At 33.2% G+C, this 26,898-nt stretch overlaps 1 protein-coding gene across 2 annotated transcripts in view; it reads right to left on the bottom strand.

The window, feature by feature from the left end:
- LOC149076558 (uncharacterized) overlaps positions 1–26,898 on the bottom strand; it is a 126,416-nt gene that overhangs the window by 57,889 nt on the left and 41,629 nt on the right. For both annotated transcript variants that reach the window (XM_089242127.1, XM_089242128.1), the window contains exon 2: positions 21,504–21,694. In XM_089242127.1, the coding sequence (XP_089098253.1) occupies positions 21,504–21,694 (191 nt within the window). The remainder of the gene's footprint in view (positions 1–21,503; positions 21,695–26,898) is intronic.

Below are 26,898 nucleotides of genomic sequence, written 5' to 3'. Positions count from 1 at the left end.
GATCATTTTCGAATTCAAGCAGCAGCATCGAATTAAAATAAATGATTTGTTTCTTTTGCTTACTTTACAAAAATGAAGGTGATTTTAAAAATTTTAAAAATTTAACTTGTCATAAATTTTAGCATGAAGGGTCAGATAAAATATGTATAAAATCTACAACAAAACCTGTAACATCGATACAAATATCAAAATATGCTTCGAGGAAAACAAACTACATTCGAACGACAAATTTATTAAGAAAATTTTCGAAATGAATGAAGCAGAGAAGCAACCGTAAAATTTAAAATCATAGCAAAACTTTCAATTTTACGCAAAATAAACGCAGAAATCACGAAATATTTCGATTTTAATAGAGATTACGTATACAGCCTGTTATCGAGGTGACTCAATTAACCAAAAATCCATTTAAATAAAATTATGTGAATGTTTGAACACATTTCGTTGCAGCAATTGAATATCATTGAAAAAAATATGCCTTCGTTTTGATTTTATGGTTTTGAAACTTTGAAAAAAAAGAAGAAATAAGTCGATTTTGAAATATATATATATATATCCAGCCCGACTTCCAGGTCCGTGTTTTTATTCAGTTGTTTCTAAAAGCAATCTATAGCAAGTATTTGTGACTTTATATTAGTTTACAGGAAATTTTCTAAATACAGTTGATGTTCAGCTGAAACTTTAGGAGAACGTGACTTTTTATAATTATTATGTCGTTAGAGGAATTTTACAGTCACATCAAAAATTTTATTAACTTGTCGTTTTTATAATTATTTTCCGATTAATGAAAAAATGTCAGAAGAGAGTGAAAAAATTATGACCTAAGTTGTTTATGATAGTGGATGCTACAAGACACGCCCAACCGATGGCACATAAAAATGACCAACTGAGCATGCGCTTTGAGTTGGAATTATGTCTATCCATTCTTTTATCCCATTCGTCAGTAACATCCCGAGTCCCCCAGGGGATCTTCTCAGCCATGAATTGCCTCGTAGGAAAGGGACAACCACGTATACAGTAGGCTTATTTGTAGTAACGTTTCAACATTTATGCGCATTTCGAGCTCTAAATAAAAACGTAATAACAATAATTGATGCATTCATATTGTTCCTCCGGTTGTTGCATTTATCTAACAAAATATTTGAAAAATTTTCTAATCATGACTGCGCATTGATTTCGCTGTATATATAGGATTTACCAACAAAATTCAGTGCTTGCGCAAATCATGATTTATCACCATATTTGCCATAAATATGTTACGGTAAATGGGATAAATTGGTTGTCAAACACACTAATCGGTTATCATGCATGCTCACCAACCGTCTTGGTAAGTTTGATAAATTTATCACTTTTGCCGGCGATTACGCATAATACCCTAGCGTAATTGGGGAATTTTATAAATATGATAAAAATTCCAAATGAGTCTAGTATGTGTGATGAAAGTATCGGACCCCGATACAATGATAAGATTTATGATCGTACCCCGATATAATAACACAATACATGTGCGAATTATCGCGTATAGTACATCATACAGCACAATTTATCACGTTTACCAACGACGCGATCCTTGGGTATTATGCATAATCGCCGATTAAAGTGATAATGTTTTTAGTACTTATTAAATCTACCAACGAGGCTTGTGGGTACTATGCATAATCGCCGGTAAAAGTGATAAATTTAGGGAAGTTCGTCAAACTTAGGGGCCATTCAAGTATTACGTAAGCAGATTTTCAGCCATTTTTGACTCCCCCCCCCCCCCCTTGTCAGCAAAATTTCGTCAGCAGCTTAGAATATTTCATAGCTTCAAAAGGGGGTGATTGATGACGTAAGCAACTTTCAAACCCCCTCCCCCCTTGTCATCAAAAATCAGCAAATCCGACCCCCCCCCGATACTGACGTAATACTTGAATGACCCCTTACAAAAATGCTCGATGATCATGTATAACAACCGGTTACTATAATAACCGGATTTATCACATTTACCATAACATAAACGTTATTTTTATTGCTGTTTTTTTTTTGTTTTTCCCTCATCCTTTATTTATGTTTTCTATTTCTTTTGCTCGATTGAACAATCAACATTGATCATATTCCTGCAAATATTTAGTGTCTATCAATATGGATCAGTTGAATCCCTTGATGGAATTTGTTCTTTGCTTTTTAATATATACCTGTATACAAAGGAAGTGGATAAATGTAAAAAAAGTAGAATATATAAAAAACACATAGCAGTGTACATTTACAACATTATGTAGAATACTAGATGCTCTTTATATATACGGCTATCATGTAAAATAGTGGTTCTTCCCGAGTAAGGGTGCTTGGACCCCCAGGGATCCACGGCCCAATTGTAGAATTATAAGAAAATTAATGCCAAGTTGGGAAAAAAAAAGAAATGAAATAAATTACCTAACGAGAGAAAAAATTTAACCAAATTAACGAGCAAAAGCACCACTGCATCGTAGTAGACTGCAGGAGTAATATTGTTATGATTTGACAAAAATTGTACTTATGGGGGCATTTCTCGATTCTTAGATGATACTTTGACTTCTATACCTTCTCTATGCTCACGATAGGAATATGAAACGTTGTTTTAGTTCTTTTGCAGTCCAGTAGACGGGATTGTTACTGTATCATATTTGCTAATGCTGGATAGAATGCCCTCAATCATTCGGAAACATTCTCGCTGATAGATGGCTGTAGTTTTTGCAGGTATAAATGGGTGCCCCATGGCAGACCAAGATATCCGGGGAAGGAAGTGGGGGGAATTCACGACTAAAAATATTTGGGAATCGCTCTGATGTAGAATAACAATATATATATATATATTCATAGTGGGCAACACAATACTTACATAACATGAATCTGCCATTTTCACTTCAAAAATATGAAAGACAGATGGAAGCACTGATATAGCACGAAACAAGCATAACTCTCACTATATAAATGCGTTAGGGCTACGCGTATACACATACAAACAACGTGTTCCATCATGTAGTAATTTGTTAGAAATTCCCCAGAGGAATGCTTACGAGGTGCATGTACGGTTGGTTAGTAATAATATGCATTTAAATAATGCAGTAGTTTCAACATAATTTTTCATTTAAACTTCCATAAGTTAAAATTGATTAATTAATTAAACGAATGAAATAACCCATAAACCTCGTCTTTACCATTACCATAAATAAGGCTCGAGGACAATCTCTAAAAGTTGTAGATATCAACCTGGAAAATCATGCTTTTCCCATGGCCAGCCTTAAGTCACTTGATCCAGTGAGGGAGCCCCTGAAAACTCATACGTATTTGCTCCGGAAGGGAAGACCAAAAACATTTTACATCACAAAGCTTCAGAATGATAATTTCAGTTCGCACCATGTTTTCCTTCCCCGCATAACTCGTTGCAAAATGTTCAATCATTCCGCGTTGTTTTTAAAGCTAAAATCCTGCATTTTTGTTATTCAGTCACTGCGAGGAGTTAGAATGGAACTGTCTAATGTGTGTCACGAAATAAGATACTTTTTGTAATGTCCGCTACGTTCCATAGATCTCGAGACATTCTTTCAGGCGAAAACTGTGAATCTCTGAACAACTAGAAAAACTAACCAAGAACTGAAGAGAAAAGGACATTTTTCTTTTTAATTATGCATTTGCTTCACTGTAGGAATTCTGTTGCAAAGGCAGCTTCACGTGTATATGGATCATAGCGAAAACTACGGCCGGATTAGGACATCAAGCACGGAAATGTTTATCAACCGGAGTGGGGGGGGGGGACACTTTCTAGTCTTGTACATAGGTTTTCAGACGGATGATCATAACTTGCGGCAAAAAAAAAGTTTGGATTAAAGGATAAAAATTTGGATAAAAATTTATTGCTTCAAAATGCGCAAAAAAAAAACTTTCGACGAAAGGAAAAAAAATTTATAAAATAAGCCAAACTCCCGATAACTCTTAACAGATTTAATCCACGTTATGGTATTGATTCGTTGCGAATTGTTGAACATTGCGAACGTTCTTTGCGAAAGTGATAACAATATTCAAAGGATAACATTATCCAAGATTATAATAAGCGGTGTCGACTGCATTTAATTACATATGGTGATGAAATAATAAAAAATTGATCATTTTCCGTCTCATTAAATCTTATTAAGAGATGATTAAATACGAATAAATCAATAAAATAATTATGATAAAAGTAATGAACATAATTTTTTTTAAGTATTTCCTGTTTATAAATACTTTTCAATAATTAAAATGAACTCATATCATCCATCTTTGTTTTTGATATTTATTTTTACTAGAACAATGTCTCTTAAAACGCTCAAATATTTAAAAAAATTTTCCATCACTTCAACTACAAGCAATTTGTTTTGCATAAAAAATTACATCGACATTTGTAAATGAAATTGGTTTATCAACTTATAACCCTTTTAAACATATTAAGGGAAAAAACACTTTCGCATTCGAATTCATGATATAGATAAAAACGTTTCATTCAATTTCATAATTATTTGAGTTGAAGCAACATGATCAGGTTTCATTGTTTTTCCTAAGGTTATGGTAATTATTTTTATTAAATTACACATGCATAATAACAAAAGACAGTATACTATACTTGAATAAAACAATCTTGATTATTAATTGTGAGAAATTACCTCAAGAAGACTATCATGAATATTTATACACGTTTTTTTGTATTATGCTATCAGTTTATGTGCACGTATAGTTTTTTAATGTGGTCCAACTTCTTGCCCAGGAGCAAAGATTTCTAATTTGTTTCAGGGTTTGGAGCTCGAAAAAGAGCGACATGCCCTCGTGTAATCGTTATTCTTATTATAAGCCCTAAATAAACCTCTTCTCATAAATACGGATTAATGTCTGAGGCTTTGTGCCCCCATCATGTCAGATTATTATTTGAAGTCGTACATATAAGTATCGTGTCCATAAATGAAATATTCTTGATTCATTACATGGAAAAAAAACCCCTAAGAGCGGATAGATGCAGCTCGTTACGACTAACAAATCATTCGTTAGGGGAAAAAAATTTTCTATCACGTTCAAGACGTAGTTTCTGATAGTATGAAAAAAAAAAATGTTATAGGAACATTTTTAGTTACACACTCTATCGTGTGTGTTTTTCTCAGCAACAGGAAAAACAATATGTGCCAAAATTTGCTCTAAATAGTAGAATTTAATATTTCAGGGAATTTTGAATTTGAACATCACAAGAGAATGCCATAAATGATAATTCTTGATTTTATCGTAAATTAAGAATGAATAATTGCAAATTCACCTTTATATTGTTGAAGATACGTTCGCAGTGAATATTCCATATCATGCTCACATTTTATAGTAAAAATTTTCCAAGGTTATTAATCATTAATTTAAATATGCTCATTCACAATCCTTCAATTTTCTATCAAGTTTCGGTTTCACCTTTGTTTCTGTATTTTATACTAATTTGTTTATGGGTGAAACTTAATATTATCGGTGAGTCCAATTTTTTGCAATTTTCCAATTTCGAGGCGTGATTGCGAGCCGTTCTCCCATTTCAAAAGGTCTCTCCGCAGAGAGAGCAAGCAGATCCTCCACACGATACTCACATAACATGAAAAAACTCATGCATCTATCATTTTCACTTCGAGATATGGAAGCCAGATGACGTCACTAAAACGCGGAAGACATAACTCTGACAACATAAATATGTTAAGGCCACACATACACTCACAACACACGTTCTGGTATGCACTAATTCGTTAGAAATTTCTCAGAGGAATGTTTACGAGGTGAATATACGGTTAAGTGTTGGTAGTGCATAATATTAAAATTGTTTAAAAAAATACCGATTTTGAAAAGGTATCTAAAAGATTTATAAAAAAAAAACGGATTGTGTAAATTTGTAATGCATGTAACAAAATGTAAATTGTAATGTAAATTGTAATGTAAATTGTAATGTAAATTGTAATGTAAATTGTAATGTAAATTGTAATGTAAATTGTAATGTAAATGTAACAAAATGTAAATTGTAATGTAAATGTAACAAAATGTAAATTGTAATGTAAATGTAACAAAATGTAAATTGTAATGTAAATTGTAATGTAAATGTAACAAAATGTAAATGTAACAAAATGTAAATGTAACAAAATGTAACAAAATGTAAATGTAACAAAATGTAACAAAATGTAAATGTAACAAAATGTAAATGTAACAAAATGTAAATGTAACAAAATGTAAATGTAACAAAATGTAACAAAATGTAAATGTAACAAAATGTAAATGTAACAAAATGTAAATTTAACAAAATGTAAATTGTAATGCATGTAACAAAATGTAAATTGTAATGCATGTAACAAAATGTAAATTGTAATGCATGTAACAAAATGTAAATTGTAATGCATGTAACAAAATGTAAATTGTAATGCATGTAACAAAATGTAAATTGTAATGCATGTAACAAAATGTAAATTTTAATGTAAATGTAAATTTGTAATGCATGTAGCATAAAAATTCCAAAAATGAGAGATTTTAGAAAATACATTCAAATTCGATTATAACGACCTCTGCTATAACGTCAATAATTGGTGCGTCGGACTGATTTATAAAAAGAATAATGTTAATGAACCTTGCTCATAGCGTCGATGAAACACAACCACCTCGGTTATAACGACAAATTTTTTGCAACTTTTTTTCCGTTTCAACGACGTTTTCCCAAGAAATTCCTAGAGTTAAAGCTGATCACATTCAGAGAATGTTCGTTCGTTGTTCTATTTATAAACGTTGAAAATAAGAATTATTAAAGGTTTGACGCTCCGAGTTGCTTATTGACATTATACAAAACATTTCCGTATTTTGCCCTTCCTGACTTTGACTTATAAAAATATCCTGCTTTTTCAACGGAGCTTGCTTCAGTTCACAATTTTTTGTCGAATCAGGAGTGAAGGTTAATTTGCATAATTTATTAACTGTGTTATAATTAATATGACTATAAGTATTGACTTCACATATTTGCCAAGTCCATTTTTTTTCGTGAAATACATTTTAGCAGAGTTGCTGTAACATTTTTTTCACTAAGTGTTATTTATAAACAATATTTGGTGATTTTGTCGACATTTGGCAACATGTTTAGTGATAATCATTGATATGTTCTGTAATAATTTTTTATCCCAATTTCTTGTATTTTTTTTGAATAAAATTGGTCACCCCTAATCATAAAAAACTAAAAACGCAAAGTATATGATTGCCTGTGGTTTTTTTTTCCGACAAAAAAGGTCTTGCAAACGTCAATCTCGGTTGTAACGACACCTCGGTTACAACGATAAAATTTCGTGTAGTATTCGATATCATCATAACCGAGTTTGACTGTGCAGTACCTATTTTCGCATACATTTATGTAATAAGTAGGGCTAGGATTTTTGACCTAAAATCGACAGAATATGCTCCATAAAACATGCATCTATGCCCTAAAAATCTAAAGAATATGCTTTTATAAATAAGTTGACCATATTTCCTCGAAAAAAAATTAGGGAAATTACAGAATATTGCCAATCATTGTCAAAAACGATGCCACAGGTGCACGAATAAAATTGTCAATAGTTGCTAATATCGCCGAAAAATTACCAATCATTGCTAATATCGCCGAAAAATTACCAATCATTGCCAAAAACAATGTCAAAGGTAAGTAAAATTGCCAATTATTACTAAAACCGCCAATTGCGGGAAATGAAGTTAGGGAAGAGAGAGCTTGGGGGAGGGAACCCCGCATCGTTGTTATGCTAAAATATGCAAAATAAAGTTCAAAAATAGGAAAATATGAATTGAATTCTGATGATCATGAAAAATTAACTAAAATACTGAAAATCATGAAACAATGGCTTAAAATCATGAAAAAATGGGTTAAAATTACTGAAAATCATGAAAAAATACTCTATCGCATAAAAATTGTGAAATATACGAAATGCATAAAAAATATGCAATCATAGAAATCCTAGTCCTAGTAATAACGATCATTCACTTTTCTATTACAATTTCTCCTAACTTATTCGTTACTTCTCTTTTGCATTTCTTTATCAGTTTCTTTGTTTTTAGAGCGAGTGCTTTCATTTTTTCCCTTATCCACTCTTTCATTTCTCAGTAATTAACTGTAATATTAAAGAGAGAGAGAGAGAGAATGTGCTTTTTTCCTTTCTTCCCAGACGGTTGAGAAAAAAATTTCCCTATCTTTTCACTCTCTCATTCGCACATTTATAAAAGAATAGAAAAATAATATTAAAAAAAAAGAACAAAAGTAAATTATCCCCCCACTTTGTGGGTGGATCATCTCACCTAGTGGTTGAAAGAAAGAAAGAGAAAAAAATGAATGAGAGGGTGTTTTAAAATCACTTAGTAATTTTCTAGATTATCATGTACTTGAAGGGATTTTTTCCCCCTGTAAATGATGGAGTGAATCTAAATTGCACGTAAGTTTCTCGGGGTAAATATACACTGAGAATGAAGAAGATTTTTATTTCTTTTCCGATATAGAATTAACGTAATGGTTAAAACGTTAATCGTAAATCTTAATTGACTAAAAAATTCAGTTTTTGGGCTGTTAGAACATATGTTCAGGATATTTACGTCCTTACGTTTTGCTCGCATCTGTGGCAGCCTCTCCAAATTAATGTATAACAGTAAAATATATCAATTCTGAAGCTGTATTCAAAAATTACATTTTTTTTGGTAGAATATTTCATCATATAAACCAACTTCATACGAATATATTGCGAGAAAGAATTTTGACTCCTATGCCATTTATAGCTAAAAACGCAGATCAAGCTAACGGAATAAAATAACGCATGATATAAAGAAAAAAACGTGTTCACACAAAACTGTGTAGGAAAGATCTTTCCTTTCTCATGCCAACAAATCATTTTTTTTCAGTAACTTTTGTCATTTGTAACGTTGAATTAGTATGCCTCGTTTTGGTGTCATGACTTTTTTCGCTTGCTTGCCCTTCTAGAGTCGCGATATCTTCAATATTTCGTCCACCCTCCATTAACATTGCAGCAAGCGTATGACACGTTAAACTACAGTGACTGTCTTTTTTGAATATTTTTCACATAAAGGTCATTTATATATATATTCCAAGCTAACATGAATCAAACATATACTTTCGATGAAACTCATGATTGATTTTGTCGGCTAAGGTTCTCCAATTCCATTCTGTTTTGATTTTTGGAATGAACCCCATTTGTACTGATTTGGAAGCGGATTTTATCTCATGGAAGAACATACAATTTTTTTTCTGGTCACAATTGAGGCTTAGTTTATGAAAATTGTGTTAACATGCCATGGTCCGAACTGTATCTTTCTAAACTGCGGACACCCGATTTAACCCTTTAAAACTACCCAAACGTATTGAGAAAAACGGTTTTTACAAAAAACGGATGTAAATGCGTGCTGTTAGCATATTTTCAATTGAAACAATACATATCAGCACAGCAATTTAATTAATTAGAGTGGATTTTTTAATAAGATACAATGGCAAATTAAAGGTAAAATATACAGATTGTCTTGATTTTTATATTATCTATAACATCTTGCTTAGCAATGTTGAATAGTTTTTGTTTTGAATTTTATTGCCAAAACTGACCTGTCTCATTGTTGCCGGGCAAAGAGACTTCGATAAGATAGGCACATTTTATATATGTTACTGTCAAAGCCCGAAGTGCGGCCAATTCAGGCCAATTTCGTTAAATATTGACTCGGCCAACGTACGAACAGTTCACAAAGTGGCCGGCTATCCCTGGCGAAAGTCAGAAAACAAAAGACATAATTTGGGATCATCGTCAAGTCGGCGTATTTTTTCGTGATAACTATGTCCACGTTAGTTATGGCAACGTATCAAACCGCAGTCAGATGCGGTAGTAATTCGTTTCTCCAAAATTCGGCAGAAAAACTATATGTTTATATATAATTATTTTTATAGTTTTTTTATCTCTAATTTCACTTTTTCTCTCTCATCACAAAGAACCAATCCAATGCGACTGCTGCATATAGACATGTATCACACGTTGGCGATAAAAAAAATGGATTTGGTCTCTACCGTGCAGTCTTACATCAGCACATCGAGCTTTGGCCAGGGATCTCCGGCATATACAGGGTATATAGGTAACAAGGAGTAGGGCATTTCACTGGTGAAACTAAATTTATTAATTGCTAGCTTCGCTTGTTAAGGACAAAAGTAAGGAGAACAGAATTGTGGAAAACCGTTATTAATTAGGAAATGCAGTTGTCAGTAACCACTTGTGAAATAGAACAATTACTGAAAAAATCAGGACTTCATTCGAGAAAATTGGGGAAATAACTCAGTGATACCTATATATATATATATATATATATATATATATATATATATATACAGGGTGCACCATAACAGAAAACTTCTGTTACTTAAAAATATTCACATTTTTAGCAAATAAAAAATAGGGGTTTTTTTTTGCTCTTTTAGACCCAGTGATTCCCAAATTTTTTTGATTCACGGAACCTCTTTCGCCTCTTGTTTTATTTTATTTCTATACGGAATTTACTGATTCATTTTATTTTCCCGGAGAAGCAGCGAAGCCTTGCACTGGGAAGTGCACACGGAACACAGGTTGTAGACATAAGAAAATCAAGAGTCATTCGACACGCTTATATTTTTATTACTCGACTAATTAAATGTTTTTAGTGAGTTTGAGATCCAGGCAGTTGAGAATTTACATGAAGTTTATTTTATTTATTTATTTTGTTTTTTTGATTGCGTCACGAAGCATGTCATGTTAACAGTATTTATTTCGCTTTAAACAGCAGGTTTCAGTGAATTAGGGCTTGTCACATAATCAAGACAGATTTTTACAGGTACCAATCAGTGTGACTTGAATTTGTCTACGTTAGCGAATTCCACAATTCCCTTCATTTCAATTCTAATCTGTCAAATGACCGATGAGTCATGATTATTTCGTGAAGTGAAAAAGAAATGTGTTCGTTTATTTTTTATTTTTTGTTTTTCACTGTTTCGTGATGGATCAATTGTTCTACTCGTATTACTATACATTTTTCTGTGCTACCGACTTCATTAATTCACTTATGGCTCATTCAAGTAACGTTCGCGTCGAATTGATTATACGATTATTATTCAGAACAACTTGTAGAGGGGTTGGTGAATCTGCCACCGTCATTTTCTTTGTCTTCTTTCCTGCCAACTTTCTCCGAAGAACCGATCATTCTGAAGATTTCTAGCTGAACGAAGGCTTAACGTCAGGTTTTGATCGTATTAATTATTTTTATCTTTGATCAATGGAAGTGATGGGGCTCGGGAATACTTGATGTTGGGTCGAAATTGCTATAGGTAGTTTATGTTCTTCCCCCCCCCCCCCAACTATTTCGGCAAAATAGTGACTTCACTTTGAACAATAGCCTAAGATGCATTAGTTATCTTGAAAAACTTCCCTTCATCTTTATTTTTATACGCAGTGAAAAAAAAAAGGCGGGGGAATTTGCACACCTATGTGAAAGGAAAGAAAATAGGGACTATTTTTCTGCCCTTCATTATTTGCATTGAAGATTACAGTGGCTCTTTGACTTCTTGACCCTCGCTAATCAGACTGACTTCATCCTCGTCAACGATGTAGGAAAGAAAAATACCTATTGATATAAAAGAGGCCGTTTTTTAATTAGAAGTTTTCTCCTGTCTTTTACTTTAAATGAGCGGAATTAATAAAACATTTCAGAAAACCGATGCATATTGCATACGCAAAAAAAAAAGTTGTTAGCACCGATGAATATTGCAAAAAGAAAGACAAAAATGAGTAACGTTTGTATTCAGTAATATACGAATCCGTCAATCCGTGACTAAAATATCATTTATAATCATTCTTCAGAGAACTAGAACTGAAAAATTGACACATCTAAATGTACAGAAAAGGAAATCTAGAATTAATGAAAAATAAATGAAGGTTGCCAATCGGTGAAATCCAATCACGTGCTCGACGTGGGCTAATCAAAACTGTTTTTTTCCAACTGCTGTCTATTGATACATTTTTGGTGGTGAATGGAGTACACTGAGCTAAATGATCTGAATCTTTCAACCTTAGCAAGCTTAGTTCAGAATATTTTGAATAGTATATTTGCAATAAAACCCGAGACGGCATAAATGTGGTCGGCTGAAGTTTTTTTCTGTGGTTTTCAGAAATCGATCTACTATTTCGAAAAGTTTTTCCAAAAAAGTATCAGGCTCTACAACATTTTAAATTTACTCATAATACAACAGGAAAATTACCACTGAGTTGTTGACGTTTACGAATTTGGAAGACAGATGGCCGCTTTCTTAAATACATAACAGGTATTCCTCAGAAACAAATTCCACGTTAGGTTCACAACATATGCGCGCACTCTGACGTGCACCAATTTGTTAGAAGTTCCTCAGAGGAATGTTTACGAAATGCATGTGCGGTTTAGTAGTGTAAAATCCTTTTTTTCCCTTTCCAGTTCAAAGTAGACACGGATATTCCTCGATCCTTTTCAAATTTCACGCATGCCTATAACAGAACTACCATTATTTCTTCTACCAAAGTTAGCATTAATCAACCACCACCAACATTTGAAAATAAGGGTTGTCTCATGACGCACCGGAATCGGTGCCAGCTGATGTCATCGCCCAGACAGAACCGATTAATTGCCATTTTCTACCCTGGTATTTCAAGGTTGCGTTTTAGTTAAAAAGTATTAGAGCAGTGTCGTCACGAGCCTGGTCCGAGACCACGCTCACTTAGCCAAGGCGGCAAGAGCTGCTTCAAAGGGATAAGCTGTCCTTACTATATAGCCCTGCTATCCATACGCTGAATTACCAAGCAGAAATTCTGGAATATCTGGAATATGCCATGCTATTCTAAAATGAAATTACAGTATCGCTCATCATTGCTGTAAGTACTTTCACTGGGATAATGGATACAAAACAAAAGCATCAAAAAATTCGATTCTAGAACTGGAATGTGTAAATTTTTGTAGAAATCTCTTTTAATGAGAAAAAATGAATAGGAAAATCTGTATTACCTTCCAAAAAGAATATCCAAATTATGGGAAATGATGTTTATATCAAGTTTTAGTTTGATGGCGAGGATGAATGTAAGAATATGTCTTAAAACGGGACTGACGCCGGTCGCCCACTGGAAGCTACTATGGGCGAAAACAAGTCGCGTCTATGAGCAAGACTACTATAGCGGTCTTGCGCATGCAAGTGACTTATTTTCGTTCGTAGTAGCTTGCAGTGGACGACCGGCCTGACAGCAAATGACGTGAATGGTAGGAAAACGTTAAATTTTGGGAACGTATATTCAGTGGTTTACAGTATTCGCAGTTGTATTTTGAAATTTATATGTGGGAGTTTATAAAATGTTTCGAGTTTTTCGGTTTCGCTTTTTTATTTCTTACATGTATAAATAATGTTTACAAGGGATTATATAACTGCCGCCTCCCCCGAATTGGTTTCGCTTATGCCAAGATCCGATTCTGTGAAACGGAGTGGGATTCAGATTAAAAAAATGTGTCGGTATGTGTCCAATATTTTATCTCTTTTCATTTTTTAGCGTAGGTAACACTTCATTTCGTAGCGGTGGACAGAACGGCGCCACCCTGCTGACCGTTACCATGGGAACGGCTTGGGCTGCTATCGCGTGATACGTAGTTCCTTTAATTCTGGAACCCTTCGCCCCATATTCATTCGTGCCTCCTCCTCTCCCATCCCCGAGTACATTCATCCTGAGCCACGCCTCCAGCTGGAAATTTTCATCTGATTCTCTTAAGTCAAGAAACGACCACCACATATTTGAAGTCTCTCTTTATTTTTATTATAAGTTTCTGGAAGTCATTTTTCCGTTCGAAAATTTTGATTTAATTTTCGAAAACTTGAAAAAAATGGAACAAAACGGTTGTGAGAAAAATCTGTAACGCAATATTGGCAAAGCAACGTAGCAAGATCAATACTGAAATTAAACTAGATGATGTTTTATCATCCGCATAAGTGCTTAAATATGAAAAAAATTGAGAGGCTTGTGTCATATAGACACGACCGCATTCAACTTTAATACGTCATTTACATCTCGGTATAGTGTCATACGGTGTTTCTTCACCTTTTTTCGCCCCTACCCTCTGGACCATGTTTTCTTCTCCTGGACTTTTGCACCACGATCACCATTAAAAAGTGAAAGAAAGAGAGAGATAAAGTATGGAAGCATTATTAAAAGCATAAAAAACTTGTGAGCATTGCTACTCTAGATACAGTGAAACCTCGATATAACGATATTCTGCGAAGCAAGAAAAAATATCGTTGTAGAGGGATTATCAACACACACACATTATATGGAGAGGCAAAATTATCCTTGCACGTGATCAAATTTATGCTATTGTTGTCATCTTTTCTACATTGGCATTATTAATACCACCAGAAAATGCGCTTTTATGAATTTATTCGCCGCAAAAAATTGTAATTGATTAGTTTGTTAATAAAATTCCCTTAGATGCATTGCCCCTGCAAAGACGTTTACCGCATTGCACTTTTGTGTCCTGCACAGAAAGTAGTGATACCGATAACTTCTCTTAGCTTTGATTTCTTTTAGAGGAGTTTAATATTAGACTATAAGGAAATTCCAAACATGATTTGAAGAAATGTCGTTCTAGAGGGATTTACCGTTATATCGAGTATCGTTGTAGCGAGGTTTCCCCGTATACAGGGGAATTCAGAAAAGATGGGAAAAACTTTAAGAGGTGATAGTACACACCAATACAAACAATTGTCATCAAAGAATGCATAGTCTAACATGAAACGTAAACGCGCTAGCGTGTTTCGAAACGGCCGCGCCGCAGACGTTAAAACGGCATTCCTGTTGAAATTTATCGGGAGGAAAAGAACACCACGCATGCAAATATAACCTGCGGAAGAAGAAGAAACTGCATGCAAATCTGCGTCATAGGGAATAAAAGGCGTGGATGCCAGCCCTGTGAAGTTATTCCAACGTGTAACCGTACTAACTGTCGTAACGTACGGGATAATGGCACACTTTAGTAATACCGAAAAAGCAGACACGCATTTCATTTACGGAACTGCAAACGGAAGTACCAAAAAGACAGCATTTTTTTTTTGTGTACTACCGTCTTTTCAAGTTTTTCTCATCTTTTCTGAATCACCCTGTATAATTTTTTCAGCGCGTGTTTATTTCAATCTATGAAAGTCTTACAGCTTTAAAAAATTCTGTCTCCTCAAATATTTATGTAAGACAATTAACGGAATGAAAGCTAGAAGATTATACACGAAAATTGATAAATTTTTCATAGTTGTAACTTTGAATACAGTTGCGATTGTTTATATTACTACTTAACCGTATAAGAGAGCACCTCGTGCACATTCCTCCAATCGTGGTAACCCAGGTCGATAAGATACCCGCCTAAAATACCAAAGGCTGTTCAGAGGTGTCTCGAGTTCGATACCCGATTCGTCCTTGTCAGAAACTTTCCTGACGCGGAAATACAACAGAAACGGTGACAACATAACCACGGAAAAAGATAGCTACCATAAGTAGTCTCACTAGGAGAGGTTAGAGCACCAACCACTCGGGCGAGTGTTAAAAAAATGTGAAAAATGACGAACGCTCCTGTTCGGAATCGGCAATAAAATTGTAGAGCCCGATCCAATTGGCCCTCGTGTGTAGCAAATTACCGTGGTGTGACAAAAATGATTACATTACTCTGCGGAGTTTCTAATGAATCGGTACATGCCTGAAAGTGTTGTGTGAAAGTAGGTAGGTATATGCATGAGCACAACATATTTATGTTGTTAGAGTTGTGCTTGTTTTGTGTTGTGCTGGCACTGCCATCTGACTTCCATACGTTGAAGTGAAAATGGTGCAGTAAATTTTCGAATTTTTATGTCATGTAAGTATCGTGTTGGAGTCTTCCTGCTCTCTGCGGAGAGACTTTTTCAAATGGGAGAATGGATTGTGTTCAGACTAGATTTCAGGCCAGTTATTTTTTAAATATTTTCTCAAATAAACCCCTGATTTTTTGCGCTTATTGCGATCAGGTTTCTCTTCAAAAAATAGTCTGTAGGTGTTCCTATTTATTTTTCATTTATGTTACATAAATGGCATAGTTGTCATTTTTTCCCTCTCACCTGTATCCTATTTGTACCTAGATGAGATATTGATCTGTTTCTTTTTACTATTGGTGACTGGCTGGATGAAAAAAAAAACACCAGAAACTGGAAAGAAATCTGGAATGATAGCAGTTAGAGTAAGATGGTTTCCACATATTCCCACAACTTTCTCCGGCAACTGAACAGTTTTTTCTACTTTTGCTGTTTTTTTTCTCCTTTGTATGTCCCTCCAATGGCGTTTTTTTCCCTTATATCTTGTCAATAGCTGCATCGTGTCGGAAATGGCTCAGTACAACTTTCCAATATTTTCTTGCTCTCATAGAAATTGTGTTTTTTCCCCATTTTGTTTGGTGTCGATTTAATTGCTTGGATAGATTTATATGAAACATATTCAAATTTAATCACACCATTTAATTATCATGATTTTTTAAGCATTTTTAATATCCAAAAAAAGTTTAAATCTTTTAGGAATTTTCATCAGCGCGGTAATTTTTAAAAGATCTTTGTAGACATTGGAATGTGTTTTCTCATTATAAGAATAACAAAATTTAAAAAAAACTTAAATATTACTAGTTTGAAATTTTGATTAAAAGTTTGAATTTTTTGACAGATTTCAGGTACTAGAAGAATAGAAAATTATTTTAATATATTTTCCTGAGAGTTTACCCATTCATTTATTTTCATAATTGTACATGCAAACGTGTTTTATGTTGGTGTCATTTTATGATGGGTATAATGTTAGTGAAGGGGTTGGGAGATGCACGGTATTTTCTTTTGTTTAAGAAACATTTAAAAATTTTATATTCACTTTAGACACTTATTTTTTTCCCTCAAGACTATTTACACTTTTATACAATTTCACAAGATCATTTAAGATTTTATTGTTAGCTATTTTTTTCTCGAATTCTAACTTCAACAACATGCAGCTTTTTCAAAAATCACTGAAATTTACTCCTACATTATCACATAAAATTTCTTTTTAAATCATTTTAATAAAAACTCTCGTTAAAGTATGTATCATCTTTAGTGTTGAGTGGTACACAAAGTTTCAAAACATTTGAACATGCGTGGTGTTTGAAAAATTTTTCCTTATCTGACAAAAAACTCAGTTTTGATAAAAGAGCATTCTAATAGAAAACATTAGCATATACAAGGTGCATAGAAGAAATATTCGAATTCGAAAAACGGAGGAAAGTTGAGAAAAACACAGCATTAAATGCGGAAAAACCGTTTTACCCGCATTTAATGCTGTTTTTAAACAACTTTCCTCCGTTTTCCGAATTTGAATGTCTCAGTGAATACGTCTCACTTAAACACATGGAATTTTTTTGATAACACTAAAACGAAAGATAATAACGAAAAGATGACATGAATCTATTATAATTATTTGAGAAGAACAGTTAAAAAAATATATGACTATTGTAACTAAAAAAAAATCAGCCTATATTTCACAATGTAAAAAATGAATTACCGCAATTTTTTTTTCAAATTAATTTTCTTTCAAATTTATCAATCAAATTCGTCACTGCTATAATTTTCAAGCTAGATTCACTTTGGTTTAAATGAGGTAGTAGGTCTGTAATAAATGAGATGTTCCATATATTGGACGAATAGAAAACATTAAAAAACATAAAAAGGAGAACTTGAAAGAAAAAATTTCTATTAAAAAAATATCTCGCTGTGTGTTCACGTGAGGAACAAACAATCGAAATATATCGACCAAAAGCCACTCATTTTTCTATTTTATTTTCTCTGCTGCGGTTCGTTTTACGTTTTTATTTTTTTCAATTTGAGCGGGAAAGAGAAAGAAGGGAGGTAGGACAATTTTTTCTATGCAAATTAGATTTGATGAGAAACAATTAATTTACTAGTGTGAAATCGTTAGTGGAAAAAGAGAGAAGAAAGCGATGGTGGATGGATAAGGTAATGCTCGGCACCGAAAGAGAAGATGTGTGTGTGTGTGTGTATATTCACTACTGCCTTCAATTTACGTTTGTCACGGAATCAACGACATAACGAGCAGTTATTCATAAATCACCGTTTAAAATTTAACGGCCGAATGAAGCTACTTGCGTGAGATAAGATCATTTGCTATAAAAAAGTAAAAAAAAGGGGTAAAGAAAATAGTTTTTTTTCCTCCTATTTTCATTTTTATACATTTTTTTCCTCAAAAAGGAAATGGAGAAGAAAAATAATACAAAAATCAAAGAAAATTAAAAATAATATAAATAAAAAAGGGGAGGGAAAGAAAGATAGAGATAACTTCTTTGCACTTTGTGTAATGTCATTATCTATTGATTTATGAGCGACGATTTCCGAAAAGATGATTGGTTTGAAGACAAAAACAGAAGTTATATACACTAAAATAGCGAAGATTCTATTGTCTCTTTCCATTCAAAGATTTGTCATGTTTTATATATATATATATATTTTTTTACTTGTCGTGGATTAATCGGTAATCGTAATAATTATCGGGCATGTGAATCCATGCAGAAAGAAGTCTTAGTGTTTTGGAAAAATGTATGGCATTGATGGATCGAGTGATTTCTGTCTTCAATTCACTGATTTTTTTCTCTTATCGCTTCATGTTTGATGTGGATTAAGTATGGAATTCATTATGTCAGGTATCTTATCTTTTAGATGAAATCCAAATGAACATTTTTTTTCTTTTGATAACTCGGTTGTGAAGGGGAACAGTTGCTTAGATAGAAGTCGATTTATTATTCATATATTTTTTGTTCTCCAAGCTTCTGGGTGCATTCATTTGGGATTTGTGAACAAGGTAAATTAATAAGATGGCACATGATTTTCGATTGCAAACGTCGAACTCTGCCTGCTAAAACCTGCAAAAATATCTGTTATATTCCAGAAAACTAATGGAAATTGACGACTATGAACTCGCGATTCTTCTCGTGAGTGACATTAATTCCGTTATTTTATGAACAAGTGTGGTGTTTAGCTTTTATTTACTGATGATACGTTTAAGTACCACTTCATTGAAACAGTTATACAGGGTCAGAGGAAATTCCCCCATCCTAAAATAACTCGTGAATATAAATACTATTTTTTTCATTATTAATTTTTTATCGTTATCAATGTTTTTTTTTTAATTTTTTGAAACAAAAACTTGCAAAAGATTTGCTTTTCCTCATTTAGAATTTGGGTAATTAAATTATTCAATTACTCCTCTTTCTTTTCTCGTGCTTATTTTGTGCCAAAATCTACCCATATAAAAATTAATTGGGAAGTTTATTGAGGATTCTAAGGATTGATTCAAGTTTTTAATACTGTGTGCGTGGAAAAATCACATCCTCCAGCTAGCACCAAACTGAGCAGAAATTAATCAATAATTTGTTTGTCCAGTCCAGTGTACAGTTTTCCACAATCTTTGCTTTCTCCTCCCCATAGCTATAGTTTAAAATTGTCTTCGATTATGATAATTGATTGTCGATAACCTTCTCGCCAGTAAATTTGATGCAACGGCTTCAATGAATAAGGGAGAAATGATAGGTGTGTTGTTCAATATTGATATTCTATTCACGTTTTTCTCGAGTTTTCAAGGGGAAAAAAATCAAATTAACAAAAGCTGAGATTCTAATGCATTAATTATTGATAGAGGTATTGCTTTTGATTAGCATTTCATTTTGTTATGAATGAAAAAGAATAATAAAAATGCCAGGGCCTGACTCCAAACAGGTGTGCCTATGCTTCTCTAACGCTTTTTTCACTGCACATCGATATTCAATCTCACCTTTCGAACAATGTAGAGTGTTTTGTGTGAGCATCATGTGACATTTGATGAATTTAGCAATTAAAAATATTTTATATACATGATGTTAAAACAATTTTCCTCATATTTATTGATATCCTGTCATTAAATCTTTGATAAAAAAAAATCTCATGTGGTCGTCTATTTTGTATACACCATTAACAGAATATCATTCCTTAACGTTCTCTTAAAAGAAACGTTAAATACCAGCCGAAGAAATACGTATATTATAATGAAAAAATTTTTTGGAAGGGGCAGCGCTATATAGGAAGTCTCCCCCCATTTATATATATAAAGTCTATTATCTTCATTTTTTCTTCTCTTTGAAAAATAAATTCGTCTACTAGGTGTTTCACGGAGAGAGTGCGATAAGAACAGAATTCTACAGTTAATTTTGAAATTAAAGAAAAGCTAGCAATTTTTTCAAATTTTGATTCATGACAGTTTTTTGTAAAGTGATACCTATGTTTTCAAATATCAAGTAAATTTGCGTGTGACTGGTACTTATAAGTACCATCAGTACATAGTGAGATGTATATTGTGTGTAAATAGTGGTGAACTGCAATTCTAATATCATTTGAACGTGTGTGTTTTTTTTAATTTTTAGAATTCGTAAAATGACATCTCGATATAACAATACCCTACGGATAAGGGAAAGTCCTGAAATTTTATTTTTTGGGGATTATCGTATTTGTATCGGGAGGCAGAACATCATAATGCTCCACGAAATATATATTGTTCTTGGACATACTTTCTATATCCACGCTGTTAGTACCACCGTTGGTATTTATTCGCTGCCAAAAACAAATATCTAATAAGTTGATTCATATAATGTGTTTATCACATTACTCTTTTGTAAGCCCCACAAAGTGTTTCCTAACAAATGTATGAAACACGTTATGCTTCTCTTCGTGGTGAATGAATTAAATATGCATGCAACTGCATTATTCAACATATTTGAATTTGTATTTTTTTTATTTTTGCTGTAAACGTATAGTATACAATTAATATTGTAAAGTACCAGAGGCTAATTCATTCATTATACACTATTTGAGAAAAAAAAATTGGCTTTAATTCGGCTAAAATGAATTCTTGGCTTAAATGACTTACCAAAAAAATTTACACGATAATTATTATTTTTTCCACAATGTGGTAGATGAAGGATTAATTTTAGGATCAACCATAGAATTTTGTTCCTTCCGGACAATCTTCGCGAAACACCATATATTCATATATCTTCAGGTAAAAACTTTTAACGTCTTAAAAAAAAGACTTTCTGCACAATTTCCAGTATCGTTGTAAGTGTACTAGTTTAATTCCACGAACACCAGTAGATGCAATTATCTCGACCCGTCGCTAATTTTTCTTCAGGTCATTTAGATAAAACTGCGAGATAACAAAAAAGACTAATGTCCTGTTAAATCAAGATGCGACTGATAAGAGAAAATTGACTTTTTTTCTCCATCCTAAATGTTTTCGATAATCAAGTGACCTATCAAATTCAATTACTGTATAAACAAAAAGCCAATTACTACATCGGTTTCGAAATCACTTATAGGCTTGAATCGGGCTCACCTTGAAAATAGCTCTTGGTTCGTAGATAGCTCACGGATAACCTGAGAATGGACAGTTTATCCAGTTTAGACAGAACGTTCTGGTCGAAGGGAAGAAGGCTGGCTAAGGTGTCCAATTCGGCGTTGAGTCGCTCTCGATGTCTTTTGCTCGGATTGGATTTGGTTTGGCCTTCTTTTTGCGGGACACGGACGCTGCAACGAAAAAAAAGAACAAACAAAACCATTTTTCATTCATTCATTGAAAATAAAATTGTTTCACAGATAATCAGAACAATAAAACGCTCTTACTCTTAATTTGAATCGACGTGATGATAATCGATGGCTGTCATAACCGGTTTTTAGTTCTCAATCTATGTGTAAAAGTTTCCATTCAAACATTTCACGTAAACTTCCACGAAATTGAACTCGGTAAAAACAACGTTTAATAGACCGCGAAAAAAATGCATCGTCAAAACCAAGGTGTCGTTAAAACCAAACCGAGGTCAGTGATGTGAGAGACGTTTCAATGTAGATAAGTTACCAGGTAGAGCAAAAAAATTGAAATTTGCGTACAACGAGATGCTCGCAATAATCACAATTTTTCTCGTGGTTGTGAGTTCTCGTTATAACGAATTTTTACTGCATTAACCAGATGTTATCATGAACTTTTTGCTTTTCACCATAATATAAATAATGCAGAAATAAACGCGAAGCTTCTGTAATTAAATTATAGAAGACCTTAAAAAAAACACCTCTACATTTAGTAAATTGTGACAAAAAAATGCAGTTCATGACAAATTTGCTAAAATTGCTGAGGAATCGGAAAATAAAGGACTGCAGCAAAACGCAGTAAACTAAAATGTATTACATGGAAACAAAAACACTCATCACTACTGGGAAGACCACTTTCATACCGGGAAACTATCTGAAATACGGCGAAATACGAGACAGTGCCAATTATTACCAAAACCGTTGCCATAAGTTAGCAAATCATCAATTGTTGCTGAAATCGCTGAAAATTTTATGAATCGGTGGAGAAGTTAAGGACTACGGGGACTCGCAGTAAATTCAAATGTAGTTCACGGGAAAAATGTTGAACATGACAAAATATGAGATCGAAAAGATGAGTATTTATATTTTCAGTCACAATTATCACAGTATAATTTATATGTTATGAAAATTATCTTTATTCACCATTTAAAGTAAAGATTACAAATTCGAATAAGCTTCGGTGAAAAAAAGGGACAATTGTATGAAATCGGAACGGTCCTTGGATTCAGAAAGGTTGAGAAACGGCGCGTTAGGGCAGCACGTAACATACATAAAACTTCCGGCATGCTTCTAAATCGTTAGAAATTCCTCAGAGAAATGTTTACGAGGTACATGTGTTGTTTAGTAGTAGTAATGGTAACTTAGCGATTGTTTTTATGTACAATGGAAACCGAACATTCATCGACAATCATCATGTCAAAAATCGTGTTTTTTTGCCACTGTTGTAGTTATCAATAAGGCCCATCAACATGAAAAGCCACGTTAACATTCAACATCGATGTGTTGAGGTGATTATATCGTAGACCTTATGAAAAGAAATATAAAAAAAAAAGTAAACAAAAGTACTCAAAACAGCAATCGTTATACCCAAAATTGTTGACGTTATATCTGAGGTGTCATGATAACCAAGATCGTTATGACCGAGTTTGACTGCAGTAAAAGTAAAATGTTTTACGATTCTTACGAGCCAGTCGGTATTATTTTGCTTTTGAATTTTCGCTATTTATACGAAATTTTATCTTCCGAAAGTTTTCTCTTCTATTTGGAATTTCTTACTTTTTTTGCTCCCATATTCTTATCTTCGGGGGAAAAAAGGAAGTTTTTGCAGAGTCAGCTAGCTCAGAAAGAGGAGGGGAAAAAGAGAAAAGGAATTGGCACACAAAACGTACTACCCAAAAATAAAAAACCGAAAGAAATACAAAAAGAAAGAAAGAAATTGATCTTTTCATCGATTCTTTACCATCCAACGATTCTTCCGTGGACTTTCTCTTGTCCATTTCTGTGTTCTTGGTACCTCACAAAAGAACTGATGAACGAGCAATTTTTTTTCCTCTCCAATTTTTTTTTTCTCCCTTAACTCCCTCTTTTGATCTCTTTGCCAAATGTACAATACCTACAATACTTTCCAGGAAATGGATAGGAGATTTTTGGAAAATGGCAGCAACAAATTTCCTTTCCTTTTTTTTATTCACTAGCCGACATGATGATGATGAGGAAGCAAAAGACTATAAGAAACTATGTCTTACTTAAAGAAAGACGACCGTATAATTCAGATATTTTAAGAATAATAGTCCACTTCACTTTATGCTATCACATCGGGACTCGGGAATTCTGATAACGATAACCGAATGATAACTAGAGATGGGAGTCAATTAAAATTTTTAACTGGATGATCAAAACTTTTTCATCGATTAATTGACTGATTAATCGAATATTTTTCGTAACTATAAAATATTACTGATGCTATAAAAATATTCTTTATTCATTTCATGTACCTGTTTGTTAGATGTAAACAAATATAGGGATAGATCAAGAAATTAAAACTGCTTGCATGAAGCAGTTTAAGATGCAAAACACATTTTCCAAATCTTGGAGTTCCTTTTTCGCTTGAAACTCGTCATGAAAATGTTATTTTGGGTTATTCATTGATTTCGAACCTGCTTCCAATCTCCATACTGTTGCCTGTTTTCCTTAAAACTTTTGCCGAACAATACCTGTTGGAGGAGCTGATCATTCCCGAGACCAAATGCAAAGGTCGCAACAGGCGGACCGTCTAATGAAGTGGCTGAAAAAAAATGCCCATAAAAATATTGATGTCAAATAAAAATTTATACTTAATACGAAAACGATTGTTTACACGGTGGAGACAATAAATTTTAGACTTGTCTTCTGAAACGCCCATCAAACTCAATTTGAAACTGAAATTTCTGTATCACCAATTATTATTGCGTCGACATGTATTCTCCCATGCCGAAAAATCCGATCAATAAATTGACCAGGTATTCAAATATTTTTAACATGGTCACTCATTTAAAATGTTATATATAGAGAAATCGATTTTTAATCGGTTTCGCCAAATAAATCAAGTTAAATTACAAACTTTAATTGAATTTTGACCGGATTTATCAAGTCTATTAAGTCTACTAAAATTTTGAATACGATTAACAATTGATCAATAGATTAATCGGACCAGCCCGAATGATATATATATATATCCGAAACAGCGAAAAAGACCTGTTTGCAAGTACGGTGACCATACATCCCTGTTTATCAAACGGAGCATATGGTAAACGGGTACAACGGGTAAAACGAGTAAGAAATCTTTCTATTTATACAATCTTACAAGTCTACCAAAAAATTATCTTTCAAATTATTTTTATTATTTATAAGGCCATTGACATAGGTACAACTCCTAGCTCGAGTTATCTCAAATGCTTCGAATATGTACATGTAAAAAGAAAAATGTTTGTTTGTTCTGGTTAAATGAGAGGTTTTATTGTACATATACTCAAACAAATGTTCTGACATTTTGAAGTAAAATGCGTTCTACCTGAAATCGGAAAATATTCTTGAAAATGAAAAATGGATCATTACGTCCTATTTAAAGAAAAAATTCATTAGCAAACGGCTATACGACACACACGAAGCATATGCGAATATATCTATCGACCTCATTAAGCAATTACGAAATGACTTTCTTCAAAGAGATTTTATTGAATTAATGAATGCTTTGTACGTCTTTTTTTCCCCGTCCGAAGTTATGCACGAAGTGCGTTTCTGTCTGTATCCATCCCATAAAGGATGTTCGCATCGAAACAATTTTTTCCCCTTCGTATTTCCGACAGGGATAGGAAACACGTGTATGAACAGCATATAGTATACGTATTTAGTCATACGCGTATGCTTGCATGATACGTGTTATGGGGGGGGTGTGTCACGCCTCCGCCCGTCAAGCATACGTATACGAGCCGGGAAGTTTATTAGATAACGGTCTGTACAGACGGAGGAAAAAAAAAGAGGGTGCTTCTATACCAGGTAAGAGTGAGGACATGAGAACGAGGGATCGGATATAAATTCCATTTTCTCTCCAAAAAGCGTTCATTTAATGATACACACACCTTTTCATGCGAACACTTGATTGAGTTACTTGTTTAGTCGAGTGGGAGAAAAGCATATGCTTTCATCTTGTTAAAGAGAATATCATTTACTTGAATTATTATGATGAATATCGTATTTCTTGGCGTAAAAACCGCAGTGAAAAGGAAAAAAAAATTATTTATCGACTTTTTTAAGTGCCTCGTCGGCGTTAAACATTTCCCCAAGATAAAAACTCATACAGTTACTGTATTATAGTTAATGTATGCTTTAAGACTTTTTTTTAAAAAAAAGTTAAATGTTCAAAACCGAATCAAATCAACTTTATTCGTTTCATGTAGCAAAAAGCGTTGAAATGAATGTTTGAGAAACACATGCTCTTAATCTAAAGGCAAATAAATTCCCGTGCAGGTGGTAGAATTGAGTTATGTGATTAAGGAATGTCAAATTTAAAATACAAGATACAAACACACACATACACAGAGATTCTACACATACACCAGTTGAAATGCAATTTAATTAGTTGACATTTCAATGTTATTTGATAATATTTATACTTAATTTGTTTGAGATTGTGTTTTTAAAAGATCATTAGCGCAGAGGCAGCATATTTTAATGCAAGCTTTGTAAGCCTCCAAAACTATATTTTTGGGAACTATCTTGGGTAGGAAAAGAAATGATATATTTCAAATTTTGAGATTCAATCAAAAAGTAAAATTCATAAAAATATTTTTTTAGACAGTCTGGGATGGGCTAATGAATTTTTCTTCCTAATCTTTGCAATTAAAAAGTCTCCCTGTACACTCCAATATTCTTCAAATCGAAGTGTGTCAAAAAGTTCGGATTTTTCTTCTAAATCAAAATGAATTCTTTGAAGTATGATCGGAGAGACTTTAAATGTAACTTAATTTATGACCATACCATATACAGAATGCAATAATAAGCAAAAGAAATAATTGTTTGCGAAAATTGAAGTCAATCAAAATGCACAATATGCCATAATTTCAGAAAAAATTAATGCCAATGAAATATTAATTGACCCATCCAATTTCTGAAATTATGTATATTTTTAATATGAGATTATGAAAACCAAGCATTCTAATATACATAGCTGAACTTCTGTAACTTGATAACGGATAAGAGAATGACAGTTAATGGACAGTTAAATTGATTGAGTTAAAATTAAGTTTACAGTTTTCCTAGTCTCACCTTCTGTTTCCATACATTAATACAGGAATGAACGCATAAGTGGATACCGTTTCAGTGGATAA

Source organism: Pholcus phalangioides, unplaced genomic scaffold (assembly GCF_987345545.1).
Source record: "Pholcus phalangioides strain wild (caught in Gottingen) unplaced genomic scaffold, Ppha-v1.0 ptg000015l_1, whole genome shotgun sequence".
Classification (NCBI taxonomy): domain Eukaryota; kingdom Metazoa; phylum Arthropoda; class Arachnida; order Araneae; family Pholcidae; genus Pholcus; species Pholcus phalangioides.
Note: the sequence above shows the minus strand (reverse complement) of the source record. Positions and strands in the feature narration are given on the sequence as shown.